This window comes from Hypanus sabinus, chromosome 7, assembly GCF_030144855.1.
Source record: "Hypanus sabinus isolate sHypSab1 chromosome 7, sHypSab1.hap1, whole genome shotgun sequence".
Classification (NCBI taxonomy): Eukaryota; Metazoa; Chordata; class Chondrichthyes; order Myliobatiformes; family Dasyatidae; genus Hypanus; species Hypanus sabinus.
The window spans coordinates 143144024-143161894 of NC_082712.1; the positions used below are offsets into that span (position 1 = coordinate 143144024).

General features: G+C 41.5%; 1 protein-coding gene across 4 annotated transcripts in view; it reads right to left on the reverse strand.

Moving 5' to 3' along the window:
- The window catches only part of dennd2b (DENN domain containing 2B), a 439983-nt gene that overhangs the window by 234486 nt on the left and 187626 nt on the right, over positions 1-17871 (reverse strand). For all 4 annotated transcript variants that reach the window (XM_059975845.1, XM_059975847.1, XM_059975844.1 and 1 more), the window contains one exon: positions 15705-15809. In XM_059975845.1, coding sequence (XP_059831828.1) covers positions 15705-15778 — 74 coding nt within the window. In that variant the 5' untranslated portion in view covers positions 15779-15809. The remainder of the gene's footprint in view (positions 1-15704; positions 15810-17871) is intronic.

Sequence of the window (17871 nt, forward strand, 5' to 3'; positions counted from 1 at the left end):
GATGGGTCTGCAGTGAAAAGGGTGAGCAGCTTCAAGTTCCTAAGAGTTAACATCTCAGAGAATCTACCTTGGTCTCAAAATACTGAAGCAATCACGAAGAAGGCACAGTAGCGGCTATATTTCATTATGAGCTGATTGCAGACTTCAGGAAAGGGAAGTTCAGGGAACAGACAGCAGTCCTCATTGAGGGGCCAGCAGAAGAAAGGGTGAGCAGCTTCGAGTTCCTGGGTGTCAACATTACAGAAGACTAGCTGAGGCTTAATATATTGATGCAATTACAAAGCCAGCATGACAGCATTTTATTTCATTAGGAGTTTGAGGAGACTTGGCACGTCACCAAAGACTCTCGCAAATTTCTACAAAATGCTCTGAGTGGAGAGCATTCTAACTGGTTGCATCACTGTCTGGTATAGAGGGGCCACTCCACAGAATCAGAAAAGACTGCAGAAAGTTGTAAACTCAGCCAGCTCCATCGGGGCACTAAGCTGACCAGCATTGAGGACATCTTCAAAAGGTGCTGTCTCAAAAAGGCAACATCCATCATTAAGGACCTCAAGATGCCCTCTTCTTATTGCTCCCAGCAAGAAAGAGGTACACGCTCTGAAGAAACACTCAGTGTTTTAGGATATATTAACACTGTAGACACACACACACACACACACACACACACACACACACACACACACACACACACACACATTAAGCGAAAAAATAGCCAGGATTCCCTTTGTTTATTTGGGACACTTTGTTGCTTAATTGGGACTGGAGACTGTTGCTGAACAATTTCTAACTAGTGATACTACACCATGTTTAGAGCGAACGTTTTTAAATAGCATCAGTTGCATGTGTTTGTGTTCAAAAAGCATTGATTTTTGTCACTGATAGCTAGCAAGTAATAAGCAGCTCAAGAACTTGACAATTCAGAACTTGCTTTTCTCACTGCAGTTTCAAGTAGTCAGATTTGGAGATGCCAGAAACTGCCGGGAGTGGAAATGAAAGAATTTCACTACTTCAAGTTAGGAATTCTGAATAACTTGAAAGTATCAACAATCATCTTGAATGTTACAATGAAAATGAAGATTTGGAGGATGCAAACATCAAAAACATTGTATGAAGGCAGTCCATTATCTGTACTAGATTTTCACACTGCTCTTGTTTATTTGCAGTCAGTCAAAAAACACGGCCGCATTTTTCCTCTGTCGATACTATTATACACTGTAGTAGTTTTGGTAATGTTCTAATTTGTTCTGTACTTATTTAGAATACATAATTTGTTACTTAGTTAAACAGTAGTTTGCCTTTTTTATATCTTTTTAACTATTTCCATGAAACTTTGGCTAATTGGGGCAGCCACTTAATTAAGCTAAAATGCATAGGTGCAATGTGTCCAAATTAACTGGAATCCTCTGTATAATTTTTTATTATGTATTGCAATAAGCAGGTGTTGCAAAACAACATACGCCAGCGATATTAAGCCTGATTCTGGTTCTGAGCTTGAAGGGATTTGATATGTCACCGAAGACGCAAGCAAGTTTCTACAGAAGTACTGTGGAGAGCTTTCTGACTGGTTGCATCACCACCTAGTATAAAGACTGTAATGCACAAGATCGTAGGAAGAGTTGTAGACCCAGCCTGTTCCATCATGGAAAAAGCCTCCCCACCACCGAGAGCATCTTCAATAGGGGGCATTCACCACCTAGTACGTGCCCTTGTTTCATTGCTATTGTCAAGGAGCAGGTGCAAGAGCTTGAAGACACACCCCCAACATTTTTGGAACAGTTTCTTGCCCTGTACTATCAGATTTCTGAATGAGCCATGAACTCAAGAACACTACCTCACTATTCCTCTTTTTCACTGTTTATTTTTTTTATTGTAACTTATAGTAATTTTAAAATAATGTCTCGTACTGTTCTGCTGCCACAAAACAATAAATTTCATGACATATGTCAGTGATAATAAACCTGATTCTGATTCAGATGCATTCAACACTGTTAGGTTATAATGAATGGACAAAGCTTATGCTGTGCTGGAGCAGAGGAATTGACCTTTTTTTTGCTGGGCAAATGAATGATTGATGTTTGTGTATTTTCATAAACATTTAAGTTTTGAGAGAAAATTAATACACATACAATTCTTACCTCAGCTATAAAGAACACATCTGTTTTATACCAACATTAAATGTGGTCTAGTTTGCTGATTTCACAATATTTATAAGGATTATTTAGCCTTCCATGCAATGTATTCATTTGTTAAGCTATAAAACATTATGGGGCCAGTTTGCATATACATTCCCACATGGCATGTGTGTGGTCTTATTCAGGTCATTCAAGATTGGGTTAACCGTTGCTGGTGTATTTCTACCAGAAGGAAAGAAAAATTCATTATCATCCCAGGCCATTCCAACTCATCATGATGAGTCAATTAGAGGAGCCGTGGCTACAAGCCTGTGACTGCAAGCTATATGTCATAAAGCATATAGGGATTAAATCGTTGAAGTGCCTGCAGTCTTGTTACTTTAGAGAATATCATGCTAAGGATAATTGTCAAAGTAGAAAATCGCATTCTTGCACTGATAAGCCAATTTGTAATTCTAATGAATTTGAGCAACAGTTCTCACATTTTGTAGAACACAAACAGAAATGCAAACAAATAAGAAATGTACCAATCATACACCAACAAAAGAGATACCTTAGAAAAGATTGGAGATCCGGCATTCAAGTACTGTAACACCAATACACTCTCCTTTGGGCATATTCCCCCCCCTTCCCTTGCCCCCTGGGAGTTTGTAATTGTCAAATTTAAGCTCCAAATAATTACTAAAAATTGTTTACGAAATTTGATCTGGCAAAACAAGTGTTTGTGCCATATTTAAGGGCTAATAAATTCTTGAAGTTTCATGAGATCCTTAGGGAGGGAAATATACACGGGAGGAACTATCTCGGGTGATTATCAATTGCATGAAAGATACTTCAGGTTTTTTTCTGCTCTAACAGGAAGTGGATAGAATACTGTGTTATGTTTGGACATAGTTTTGAGTTCCAGGGAACTGTTAGTAATGAACAAATCTGTGTGTAGGTGTAAATTATTTCACAATAACAAATAAAACTGAGAGTTCGGAGAGGAAATTTAGTGTCGATGGTACGGTGGTACAGCTTACTTTGGAAACTAGCAGAATTTGAAAAGCATTGTTATTACAAGATATCCTGAAGAATGTTGCCCAAATACAAAGTTGTCTTCTAATCACCACAAATAGGTGATTAGCTGCTTTTTCACAGATCTTCAGTTAACAAGTAAATGCTTGCCAGTATGTTTCAAAATAGCAAATTAACTTTTATCATTGTATGATGCAAAAGGTGCTTGCTGGCAGAGGCAGTAAATTGTTGAATCTGTGCAATTTTTCTCTGTGCTTTTCAGTTGACTCAAAAGTTAAGTCAGGGGTCCCATAATTGATTGCTGAATGGTGCCTGCTTGTGAAATCCAGTGTTGGCCACACCAAACTGTGTTAACAGGGACGGTGATCCCATTCCAATAATGCATGAGTACCCAAATCAGGAGATACAAGTTGAAATTTCTGGCGTGCTTTGCACAGTCTGGGGTCAGAGTTCAATGTCCATTCATCCATTGGAAGAAAATTGCCAAAAAAGTCTTTTCTCTATTCAAATAGCTAGATCCCAATAGGAAAGGTATGCACTAGTGAGATACACGTTGCATGTGTACAGAAAAGTCAGTCAAAGAAAGCTCCTGATAATAGGAATAGCTTAGCCACAACAACTGTGTCAGCCAAACTTCATTTGTGCACTTTACCTCTGCATTAGAATTTGGTGAATTCAACCTTCTCCAGAGACTAGAGCATAAAACCTATACTCAACATTCAAGATCAAGATTCTTTCATTATCAAAGAATGTACAAATTATACAGCCTTGAGATTTGCTTGCTCATAGGTAGCCACAAAGCAAGAAACCTGGAAGAACTCAATTAAAAAGAATAAAAATAAAAATAAAAGACTAATACCCCACACCTGAGAAAGAAAAAATTACAAATCATGCAAACAATTAAAGTGAAAAACAACAACAGCATTCCAAACCAAAATTAAATCCTCAGATCCGAATCCCAGGGCAGCTCGAAGTAGGCCCAAAGCCTTACTTCTCAGTTCATCATATTAGCAGGCACAGAGCACAGCAGCCAGGACAGTCTTCATTGGCTTTGTGCCATGGAGATGCCCATCACAGAGAGCTAGTGATATTGGCTCTTGTCCCGAACAACACCCAGTCTTTTCAGTATATCTGGGCCAGAATTTAAATTGATCCCATGACGGAGCAGCAAAAGCCTCCAGTGCCCTGGAGAGAGGAGTGAAGGTCATGGAGAGTGAGTGAAACTGGCTCTCACCTCCAAACTGGGGCACTGTTTAAATTGTCTAAAGGGCAATTGTACCTTCAGCACCTTGCGGAAGACCCAGATGCAGCGAAAGGCTCTGGGACTAGACCATGCTATCCAGCCATTCATTCCAGGCCCAGATTTCTATGCTCAGCAACTCATTCTGGGCCTGGAACATGCCACCCAGCAACTTGCTCCAGGCCCAGGTTTCTACGCCAAGCGACTCACTCAAGGCCTAGACCAAGGGTCAGCAACCTTTACCACTGAAAGAGCCACTTGGACCCGTTTCCCACAGAAAAGAAAACACTGGGAGCCGCAAAACCCGTTTGACATTTAAAATGAAATAACACTGCATACAACGTTTTGTTTTGCCTTTATGCTATGTATAAACAAACTATAATGTGTTGCATTTATGAAATTGATGAGCTCCTGCAGAGAAAACGAAATTACATTTCTGCATGCAACAAAAACATTTTGAACTCCGAAAATAAGATGTTGGGTTGAAGGTTACTTTTAAGTAAAATACTCAACGTCTATTTGAGTCCTTCTTGTGTTTATGAAAAACGCTAAACTTAAATTTGCCGCCAGCAGCAAACCAAAAATAACGTCAGCCAGCTGTCAACCTGAAAAATAAAAGGACTATTTCACTGAACAATGAAAACATATGAATATACGTAAAATAATAGGCAATTAAAATATTTATCATACTTGGTCAGGTTGACTCACACCTGACAATGCAGTCGTATTCGGTAGGGATGGATCGATGCTTAGGGGAGTGACCGGGAAGGATAATGTGTTTTTTTCCTCTCTGAACTCACAGAAGCGTTTCCCAAACGATGTTTGCATTGCGATGATTGCAGAATGTAAATACTCCGAATTTATCATGTCGTGACCTTGTTTGAACTCTCTCAAATTGGGGAAGTGAGACAATGTGCCTTTCTGTAAATCTCTGGCAAGCACTGTCAACTTGCGCTCGAATGCCAAAACATCCTCCAATATGTGTAGGGCTGTAAGTCCTTACCCCTGAAGAGCTGTTTTCAGTGTGTTCAGGTGCGCTGTCATGTCTACCATGAAGTGTAGCTTTTCCAGCCACTCTGGCTGTTCCAGCTCAGGAAAGGTGAGCCCTTTGCTGCCCAGGAAAGTTTTCACTTCTTCCAGACACGCGACAAAGCATTTCAGCACCTCCCCTCTGGACAGCCAGCGATAAAAACACGTTGTAGCGGTGTGCTCACGCAGTCAGTAAACTGCAGTCGAATAACTTTATTCGAACTAAACAGCCTTGCTTTTAAGCCTCCCTCAACCCAGCCCCCATGGACGCAGATGCTGCAAAAGACGCGTACTCACAAACCCCCGTAGGCTATCTCCCTTAGCCGGAATGCTGGCTAATTGTGAGCCGTTTCGGATGTGCCAGGAAATGTGTCGCCACACTTAGATTGTACAAGATCACCATAATCTTCAAATTTAGAATTACAATTCAAAAGCTAACAAAGTAACATAAAATACATTTTAATTAAATACTGACCAATTATTTCCCAAAGCCACAGGGAGCCGCAGCACAGAGGTGAAAGAGCCACAAATGGCTCGGGAGCCCCGGGTTGCCGACCCCCGGCCTAGACCATGCGCCCAACAACTCGCTCTGGGCCCAGATTCCGTCACCTACGCTGAAGCTGCTCTCAAGCTCTTCAGGTTAGCTCGGACCCCCCCCCCCCACGCCAATTTGAATGAGCATCAGAACATCTCTGCCTAGCCCCCGACTTTCGGCACCCGGGACTTTGGAAATTCACCTACAACGATTCTGCAACACACATCTGGGCTCATCCTCTGAACTCACCTTGCCGTCACTCACCCCGTCACTGTTTGCAGCGATAATTTAACACAATTTACCACAGCAAAAATATTTTTAGTGATGTTTTTAGCCGGATTTCTTTTTTTTTTGACTACCAGAAGCTGTTGTGCCGAAAACTTATCAGTAATGGTCACAGTGCTACATTCACAGAGCAGCTAATATTTTTCATAAAACATTAAACAAATGTCTCACCTGACATGTTAGGCAGATCTAACTACCACTTCCACCCCTATTCCAAATAGTTTCTCTCAGAGCATTATGAAAGTTATTACCCATCTCATTTTTGTCTCTAGAATATTGTTCACCTACATTACAAGATGCTTTCCACATCTCCAGGATATTGCAATTCAGTTAAGTACATTTTAAAACTTAAGTACTGAATTGGTTGTTCTAGAGTCATGAATCATAAATAGGTACAGAAAGAAAGAAGAGGTTCATTCCGTCAAACCCGGGAGGCTTTTTTGCTTAGAAATTCAATAGCCCCACTTCTTTCCTACATCCTTGAACTGTTTTCTCCAAGTACTTGCAGGTGCTCCCTTTTGGGGGGGGGGGGGTAAAGGTGAAGTGAATCAGCACCCCACGAAAGGAGAAGCAGTGGAAGGCTGCCAGCAGAAGTGGTGAGAGTAACAGAGCATCAGCGATGACACTGAACAACAAAATTCATTATCTACCCACCAAGCCCAAGTAAATTCAGCTTTTAGGAATAAACAGTATTTCCTTTCTGAGTAGCCAATTTCATATGCACTGGCTTACATTTCATGTTTGTTTTAATTTTCACAGTATATTGGATATGAAGCTATACAAGTTTCAAATAAGTTCTAGTTGCCTAATAATATAGCTGCCAAAACTGTACCAGAAAAGACACCCAAGTATACTTGAATGATACAGCTTGCCTGCAGTCTGAGGCAGGAACTATATAAAACAGACCTTCTATAGGTCAGGTAACATCAATGGAGAGAGATGTGTCAGGTCAATAACCTTTGAGATGAAAGGTATCTATTGAGGGGACACCGATCTGAAATGTTAACTCTGTCTCTTTCTGCGTTGTTGCTCCCTGTCCTGACAATTTTTTTTGTCGTGGGTCAGATTATCGGCATCTGCAGGTTTTTTTCCCGGTTTATTACTGAATGCCAAGAGCTTGAACTGCAAAGATCTCTAGATGGGCAGGAATTGAATTCTTTGCATGTTTTAAGGCACTTTTTGTACCTATCAAGCTGTGCTTGTTGATTCCAAAAAGCCAAAAAATAGATATTTTTAACTGAGTCAATATTCCCAAGTACTGTGGAAAAAATCCCTTTTACCAGCAATCTTTTTTAAATCTGGGTCTCCATAAAGCAAACCTTTCACAGTTTCACACACCTGTCATGCCTTGGGGCTTTTGACTGGGATTACCATTATTTGAAGAGTGTAATCTTACATCAGATGTTAAAGGAAATTGAGTCACAGATTTGAATAGAAAGTATGCAGCACTGAAGCTCTCACTAATATTAACACAGTTGAACACACATTCGGTCAAAAGGACAGAATTTCCTGGTTTTATTTCAGTTTTCTAGCAGCTGCAGTTTTTTGTTGCATTTTTCAAGTGCCATGACATGCTAGTTAAATCACAAGTCCATTCAAACCATTAAAAGGTATACTGAAAGCTAAATTCATCTGTGACAAATGACTTTCCAATGAAAGATCTTGCCCAAAGTCATCAAACGATATATTAGCACCAAGACAATGACTTTATGTATGAAACTACACTATTACCCCAATTTTGGTATCTCCTGTCCCTTTCAACTTTTCCACAATAAGTCTACTGCCCCTGCAGTGCATTGTGTACAAAGCCAGGCAAGGAGTTAAACACCTTCCCAAAAATCAGCTGAGCCAGAAGCTTTCTTCAGAGATTTTAAGAGAAACTTCTGTGAAAAGGTATTGCTGATTCAAGGGGAAATAAACAGTGGATGGAGTTGGATGTCTTTCTACTGTATATGCTTCAAGTTGAAATTCAAATTAGCCCTCACCGGAAATGATGTTAAAAAGAGCTTATGAACAGGAAGTGATGTTAGTACAAAATGAACTGCACAGAAAATGAACAGCGCCTCTAGAGGCAGAATGATAAGCCTTGACATTTCCATAGGCTTATACCTTGACTTGGCTTAATGACAGCTTTTTCACCTACTGTGTTAGAGATTCATCTGGCTAAATACCAATCTAACATTTGCAAAGGGTTTTGATTCCTTTTCCCCCACAGATGCTGCTTGACCCACTAAGTTCTTCCAGCAAATTGTTTATTGTGCCAACATTTGAAGCCTCGTGTTAATTATTCAGAAAGTGTTATTTCCTTCCTATTCTATTTGAAATATTACATCGATTCCCCATAGTAATCTTTTACGTACAGCTCACTTGAAAATTTAAGAGCAGTTTATCCTTTAAACTAATATACATTCATTTAATGCCTCCAAAATAAACTATTCAGTTACCTTAAATATCAATTATCTATCATATTTTCTCTTTGAGTCTCACTGCACCTGCATTTACCCAACGGAAATTACTAGAGACTTTAAACAGAGTACGTCATATCTCTTAGTAGGCTCTGTTGTATTTTGTAACTTCAAAAACATTAAACTAATTCAAAGGGAGACATGGGAGTCCAGGAATGTGGAATGCGCGCGCACACACACACACACACACACACACACACACACACACTGAAATATTAAATACACAACATTCATCTCTGCTTAGCTATAAACTCCACGCAATAGAGAATACTATATAATACAACTACTAAATACTGTACAGGCATCCACAGCATAGTAAACTCTAAGTTGTCCCATTCAGGCTCAAAGATTTAATCGCTGTAGAGGCTTTCTTACTTTTGAGGGGTAACATCTTTCCTGACAACGTCTTTCCTTTGCTTGGCAGGTGAGACTTGTGGCTGTGAAATAATCTCACCTTCTGGGGTCTTCTCCATGCTATTTGTAGGCATTGACTCTGGGTCTGCAGGAAATGGTTCTAACAGCTCTGGACACCTTTCTTTGCTGACAATTGACTGCTCTCCTCAATTAATGAACATGTTGTCTCCAGATAATATCAGACCCAATCTCCACTGTGCAGGAGAATGGTCCAGTTCTGTCCTTAATCTGTCTAAGGACCCACTTTTGATCATCTCATTAGTCTCTCTCCAGGACAGCGTGTTCAGGAGTGAAACTTCAAACCTCCTTGTTTAAGGAGCTCTCAATTTGTCCCAGCTACTTTTCCTGCATACTTCGTCTGAGATTGGGATTGAGGAGATCCAAGCATGAGCACAAAGTATGTTTGAGAAACAGTATGGCTGGTCAGCGGTTTGTTGTGGAGTGCGTTACATTACAATAGTGGTCACCAACCCGTTGATCGCGATCGACTGGTCGATCTTTGAGACATTCCCAGTAAATCCCAAAAAAAAAGAAAAAGAAATACACAAATTCTGTTGAGAGATTGTTTCTGGGTTGTGGGGTTTTAGTTCTGTTCTTTCTGCCCAGTGCGCATGCGTGTAGCTCCCCTGCGCTACACAATGTAATTCAGTTGTCCCCAACCACCGGGCCGCGAGGAAACGATACGAGTCAGCTGCACCTTTCCTCACACCCACTGTTGAACTTGAACCCACGCGAGGTCATCAATCGCCTAACCGCAGTAACACCCTTGAGCCAGGGAACACTGGTTGGCCTCAGGTGGCCGGCGGGAAGTGCCGTCGCTACTGGCCTGGAGCGCTGCCTCTAAACCTGTTTAGCACACTAAGTGTTCGTGGGGAACCCGGTGCTAAAATATTTGCAGACGACCTAATTAGGGCTCAGCATTTCGCAAGTATCAGAGCAGCTACCTCGCTGAGATCTACTGAAACAAATATCTGTCGGGCTGATAGATCCTACAGGGGGGAGGGTGCGGGCACACATCCTGTCACACTCCTTGCTCGGTCGCTCACTTTCTCCGGACTGCGACCGCCGCGGCCCCGGCTCAGGGACCTCTGGCCCTGACATTGTCCTCTCACCTGACCCACAACCAACCGCACCTGGCTAAGGCATCTGGTGGCGGGTGGGCAAGAGGCTGGAGCTCAGACCCAGACGCTGTCTAATGAGGCAATGAAGCCCTCAAAACTGCTTCGGCACCTTGAGCAAGCGAGACAGAAGCTAAGTGCCAACAGCCACGAAAACTAAATTGCGAAATAGACCGGACATAAGGAACCTGTTTCGAGTATCGCTGTATTCCCGTCATGTTTAATACCCCTCCCCCCGTCAGCCGGTCCACAAGAATATTGTCAATATTAAACAGGTCCGCGGTGCAAAAAAAGGTGGGCACCGCAGGTGTTTATACATTACTTCTACTTCCGGGTTGCGGGATTTTACTTCCAGTATTTTCTGTCCGGTGCGCATGCGTGTAACTAATCGATCTGGGGTCGATCTTGCCTTTCACTGAGGCCGAGGTAGGGGTTCTTGGGCTTAAAAAGGTTGGTGATCACTACATTACAATATACGAAGGGGAAATTGGCAAGATTTTGGTTCAGTGTTAGTGTAGTGTGTTCCACTGACATCGCTCGCAGTGCATTCTTTAGATTCTCCACCAAGCCATTTGTAGCTGGGTGGTATGGTTCAAATGTAAGACAGTATGTCTTATTCCATTTAGTTTTAGAAATGACTGAAACTGTTCCCCCACAAACTGTGATCCATTGTCACCAGTCCTTGTGAAGAGGCTTCTCAATACATCAGCAGTGTGTGCGGCTGTAGTGGAGGAACACTTCAGGCCACTTTGCAGTTGCATCCACCACTACCAAGGAATCTGTGCCTATGAACAGTCCAGCAAAGTCCACATGAATCCTCTGCCAGGACAATGCAGGCTGTACTCAGGGATGGAGACATGCTGCTCTGGACACCTTCTGGACGTTTGCATCCTGTACTATGTTTGGTAAGCTGCTTGATCTGCTGATCTATCCCAGGCCACCAGACAAAGCTTCGAGCCAACACTTCCATTTTTAACCATACCTGGATGACCAGCATGTAGCTCCTCCAGCACTTGAGCTCTCAGCTTGGGTGGTATAACAACTGTCAATCTCCACATAAGGCAACCTCCATCAAGGGCAAGTTCAACCTGATGCTGGTAAAAAAAAAGGGGAACGAGAATTTCTGCTGCACATTCCAGCCATTTTGTAGACCTGTGACAGTGTGGAGTCTTATCTGGTTTCCCTTTGGATCATCTCTATCATAATAAAGAGACTTTGAATTTGCGTTAGGGAGAATATGTCACGGGGAGGGTCTTTTTCTGAAAGATTTTCAGGCACTTCCTTTCCCAAGGGTAAACATGATAATTCATCAGCATTTCCATGATTATTCACCCTCTTGAATTCAATCTCGTAATTGTGTCCTCCAGAAAATGAGCCCATCTCTGCATCTGTGCTGCTGCTGTTAGAGGAACTCCCTTCTGTGGATTGAAAATGGACACGAGTGGTTGTTGATCAGTAACAAGGGTAAGCTCTCTCTCTCCCTCTCGTACAAGTACTGGTCGAAATGTTTTACACCCCAAAACAGACTCAAGGCATCTCTTCAATTCAGGCACTTATGCTAAAATGGACTCCCCTTCTTTTTGATTCCGCTTATGAAACCTAAAGCATTCTGCAATCAACAATGGCTTCAGTTCTAAATTATCCTGCATTACTTTGACAATATCAGTAAAGCTCATTTCTGCTAGTTTAGATGGAGCAGTTAAACCAAAACAAACTATATATCTTTAATCCCAATGCATTCAGTAAAATGGGTACTGATTTCTCATTAGCTATTTTATTTGCTTCAAAATATTGTTGAATTAGCTCAGTATACATGAGCCAGTTACCTATTGTACAATCAAGTCATCAATCTTTCTAATTCACCAGCTATTTCTGCTTTATTTATTTATTTATGATTATTATCACCTGCTACTCACTCGTGAATTCTTCCGGTTACTGCCTTCCTTTAAAAACTCGACATGCTGGGTTTCATTCTTTTTATTTGCTGTTCCTCTTGCCATGTTTTTTTAGTTCAAACATCTTGTTCTGCTTCAACAGGTCAACAGCCTTCTCAGGTTTGTTTTAAAAATTCTTCATCGCCAATGTTATGTTTTGTTACTTCAAAAACATTAAACTTATTCAAAGGATTACCCAAATTACACTGAAATACTATACACACAGCGTTTCAACAACATAAAGAATATTTTAATATTTATTTTTTGTTATCAATAATGGAAAGCAGGGCATAATACTTTATGAGCAATAATTTCACAGAGTTGAGGCATTACAGAACTTTTTGATAGTTTATGTTTAAGCTTTCTGTTCAATTATTCAGTAACTGTGCACATCCACATTTTAATATTGTAATCTATTGTTTGAAAAGAATTTGTCTATTTTCATACCCTATTGATGTAAGGTCTGCAATAATTCCTCTATAATTGTATTACATTTTTCTTCTGGCAATCACTCACACTCACTAAATTTCACTGACTAAACCATCTGTTTGCATCACTCACTAAACCTGCAGCAACTGTGCTCATCATTCTGTGTGGAAAATTTTACTCAGAACAAAACCTGCAAATGTTCACATTTACTTGGATACACTTAATTTTTGACTTGAATGCCAGAAATTCATACAAATGTGGCAAAGGCAATGAAAATACTAACGTCTGAGCTTTTGTACATCATCAAATCAATTGAAGCCAAAAAAATGTTGTTGTCCTAACCATCACATGACTACTCTACATTGGCATTAAGATCCATGACCATAACCTCAGCTCAGAAGGAGGAACATTACAAGTAAATGCTCAATGGCTGACTTATTAGGTACCCCTGCTCATTAGTGAAAATATCTAATCAGCCAATCATCTGGCAGCACTAAAAGCATAAAATCATGCAGACTTTATCAAAAAGTTCAGTTGTTGTTCACATCAAACATTAGAATGGGGAAGAAATGTGACCCAAGTGATTTGACTGTGGGATAATTGATGGTGCCAGACGGGGTGGTTTGAGAAACTACTGATATCCTTGGATCACAACAATCTCTACAGTTTACAGAGAATTCTGTGCAAAAAAAACCCAAAAACAAACATATAGTCAGCAGCAGTTCTCTAGGCAAAAAAGCCTTGTTAATGAGAGATCAGAGGAGAATGGCCAGACTAGTTTTATATATAGGTACAGGAGGTACTTAATAAAGTGGCCACTGTGTGCATTGTGACCTGTTCTTTGAAACTTAGCAGTCAAATTCTAAGAAGGCACATTAGACTTTAATGCCATCTCAAACTTTGCAGGGTAATTAATAACTGAATTTTGCTTTTATATTTATGGTATTAACTACAGCTCTTGATAAGAATTACAGCAGCAGCCTACATTATAACAATCCACCACTACTATTTTGGTTGGTTCTAAATTCACCAAGAATTGGAAGAGTTGCACTCTGTCCACAGTTTTTATGCTGTGTATTCCACAGATCAAAGGTTCAAAAATACATTTTAATATCAGAGTATGTATACAGTATACAACCTGCAACTTGTACTCTTCACAAACATCCATGAAACAAGAAATCCCATAGCATGAATGGTAGAAACATAAAAGCCTCCTTCGCACAGGCAGCAGCAAAAGCAATTACGCCCCCTGCCAACCCACCAACACCAGCAGAAGCACCAAACCACACCCTCCTCCACCAACACCAGCAGAAGCACCAAACCATACCCTCCCCCACCAACACCAGCAGAAGCACCAAACCACACCCTCCCCACCAACACCAGCAGAAGCACCAAACCACACCCTCCCCACCAACACCAGCAGAAGCACCAAACCACACCCTCCCCACCAACACCAGCAGAAGCACCAAACCACACCCTCCCCCACCACCAGCAGAAGCACCAAACCACACCCTCCCCCACCAACACCAGAAGCACCAAACCACACCCTCCCCCACCAACACCAGCAGAAGCACCAAACCACACCCTCCCCCACCAACACCAGCAGAAGCACCAAACCACACCCTCCCCACCAACACCAGCAGAAGCACCAAACCACACCCTCCCCCACCAACACCAGCAGAAGCACCAAACCACACCCTCCCCCACCAACACCAGCAGAAGCACCAAACCACACCCTCCCCCACCAACACTAGCAGAAGCACCAAACCACACCCTCCCCCACCAACACCAGCAGAAGCACCAAACCACACCCTCCCCCACCAACACCAGCAGAAGCACCAAACCACACCCTCCCCCACCAACACTAGCAGAAGCACCAAACCACACCCTCCCCCACCAACACCAGCAGAAGCACCAAACCACACCCTCCCCCACCAACACCAGCAGAAGCACCAAACCACACCCTCCCCCACCAACACCAGCAGAAACACCAAACCACAACCTGCAACATGCAAACACTAGCAGAAGGGCGCCCCAAAGGGACTTTGATTCACAGTCCATCAAAACCAGTCCCCAAACCAGCACTTCAGTATCACAGACAGGCTCCCAAGTTTTAACATTTAGCACCATTCCGTTTCCACTTTTATAGAGTTCTGCATTCTTCCATTAGTTCCAGCTGCGAGCCCAGTAATTTGATAATTGAGCTGTTCAAAGTTTGGTACCTTCATCTGTTGGTTTATTTTCTCACTTGTTTGTTGTTCCCTTTGAATATGCAGATGGTAGGTTTTTTTATTAACTTCAATCAATTAAATAGTGCTCTAAACTAACCGCATAATTTCTAAAGGGTTTAAAGCATTGCCTAAAAGCATATTCATAGTCTATGCACAAATCAGTATGGGCTGTTGTGGCTTTTGACATATTGTTCACTCTGCTGCTAATGAAAATGTATTAAAACTTGAGAGAAAAGCAACGATTAAAAACAGATCTCTGCATTAGAAAATTGCTCTTCAGTGTTTTAAATTCTCATACAGAAAAATATTCAATCAGAAATTTCCATGCAGCCACTTAACATTCAGCAGGAAAGTAACCCCAAATCTGTGAGAGGAACTCTGCTTCAAATTGTCAAGTCATATACTAGTATATATACATATACTAGATTTTGCCAGTGTTGAGTTTACATGAGTCACGGCCGATGTTGCGCGTCATTCTTGAGAAAACTGAGATTAATTATTCCAATTAACTTTTGTTCTCATTGTATTTTCTGATGACAGTTCTAGAAATTGTTTTGTTCTTAGATGCTTCTTGTAGAGCTGGGCCTCGGCTGTTTGGGTCAGTATTTTGTTCAGATGTTGATGACAGCAGTTTCTGTCCTTAAATGTGTGGACAAGTTGGCCTTTATTGACGAAAATTAAATTCTGACAAGGCAGGCCTTGTTCTTATCTATGGAAAGTGACAAGGACAAACTGTGTATGCTACGAGGTCACGCTACCCCTTCCCCACTTCAATGAGTTACCATGAAAGGGTCATGAGAAATTTTGCAAAAAATTTCCTTAGATATAGAAATATTAGCAGCTGCTGCAACAGTATGGAGCTTGTCTCTCACCTGGTGCGTGTGTCACGAACTGCTTTAGATGTTCCAGCTGTGTGAGTGGTGCTGGCATTCTTGTTGGCAGTCATCCTTCCCTATCTCCTCAGAGTCCCTGGTCACCTGCAGTGGAGAGGGACAAGGTAGTTACTTGCACTGCATTTCAGTGGAGAATAATTTAACAGCAGAGCATCATCAACATTTCACAAAGAAAATAAACTGTCAGTTCAGTTTTTTGCTGGATCCAATGGATAGTATGAGCATGGTTGCAAGTTTATTATATGGCAACCTGCACACAAGAGTTCCAAACAGGTAACAACTTACATTTATGCAGAGCCTTTAGCATGGCAAAAATTTCCAAAAGGCTTCAGCACAGTGTAATTCAAACTAAGTTTGATACCAAGCCACAATACAAATCAGGGAAGCGATCGACTGCCGTGGAAAGGTCTCACATTTAACTATTTGATGGTTTTCTTTCAGTAGCAACCTTGCTTTAGCTTTGTGACAAACGCTTTCAGCTTTGCACTTGAAGAAATGGCTGCGAGGCTTTAACAAAACAAGTATTAACACTGCAATGGCAACTGCTCGGCGCATGCAACAAATTAAAACTTTAATGAAACATTCTATCATCCACATCATGCATAGAGGCTGCATAAACTGTGCTACTGAATTAAGTTTTATTTTTTAGTTCCTCTTTACCTCTCTGCAATACCATTGCCTGACCAGGAAACCTATTTACACACCTCACACTGTAAACGACTCTTTTGACTCCCACATTGAATCTCTTTTCTGCTGTGTGCAGGCTCTCAGTGCTTCAGCTTGAGTAGAAGGAGAACATTTGTGCAGGGTGGTTGGTGGTCTGAACCCATAATCTATTTCCCTATGGTACATTACATTGAAACACCACACACTGCCCCACATCATTCTTATTTATAAACAGGGTAGTTTACATTGCACTATCAGTATTTGGCCATTTCCTGTCAACACTCAGCAAGCAAGCAGCAGAGTTATGAGAAAATATCCTAAAAACTCAAAAAAGTCAAAGGAATGAATGTTGGAGGGAGGGTCTGGTCACTGCACTACAAACCAAAGCTCCAGGCAAACATATTTTGGGACTGAGTTTTACAAATAACTCCAAGGGGCTGACATCATAGAATTCCTTTTGCAGCTCTCTTGAGTCCCCCCCCCCCCCAGTCAAAGTTCAAAGTAAATTTACTACCAATATCTCAATATATCTCACCATATACTACCCTGAGATTTATTTTCTTGTAGGCATTCACAGCAGATACAAGAAACACAATAGAATCAATGAAAGACCGCACCCAACAGCACGGACAAACAACCAATGTGCGAAAGACACCAAACTGCAAATGCAATTAAAAATAATAATAATAAATACATAAATGGGCAATAAATATCAAGAACATGAGATGAAGAGTCCTTGAAAGTGAGTCCACAGGTTGTGGGAACTGTTCAGAGATGGGATGAGTGAAGTTATCCCCTCTGGTTCAAGAGCCTGATGGTTGAGGGGTAAATAACTGTTCCTTAACGTGGTGATGTGAGTCCTGAGGCTCCTGTACCTTCTTCCTGATGACAGCAGTGAGAAGAGAGCATGGCCTGGATGGCGGAGGTCCTTGATGCTGCTTTCCTGCTCTTTGTAGATCTGCTCAGTGGTGGGGAAGGCTTTATCTGTGATGGACTGGGCCACATCCAGTACTGTTTGAAGGCTTTTCCTTTCAAGCACATTGGTTTCATACCAGGAGGTGATGCAACCAGTCAATATGCTCTCCTTCACATATCTATGTAAGTATGTCAAAGTTTTAGATGTCATGGCTAATCTTTGCAAACTTTTAAGAAAGTAGGGCTTCTGTGCTTTCTTCATAATGGAATGTACATGCTATACCCAGGACATATCCTTTGAAATGATAACACCAAGGAATTTAAAGTTTCCAACCCTCTCCATGTCTCATCCCCCATGGGAACTAGCTCATGGAACTCCGTTTTCCACCTCCTGAAGCCAATGGCAATGGCATTGTCGGCAAATTTAAATATGGCATTGGAGCTGTGCTTAGCCTCACAGTCATAAGTGTAAAGTGAGGAGAGCATAAGTACATCCTGCTTGAAGCAAGTGGGTACCTCAGATTGTCGAAGTGAAAGGTTACACTCCAGCCAGGATCAGCACAGG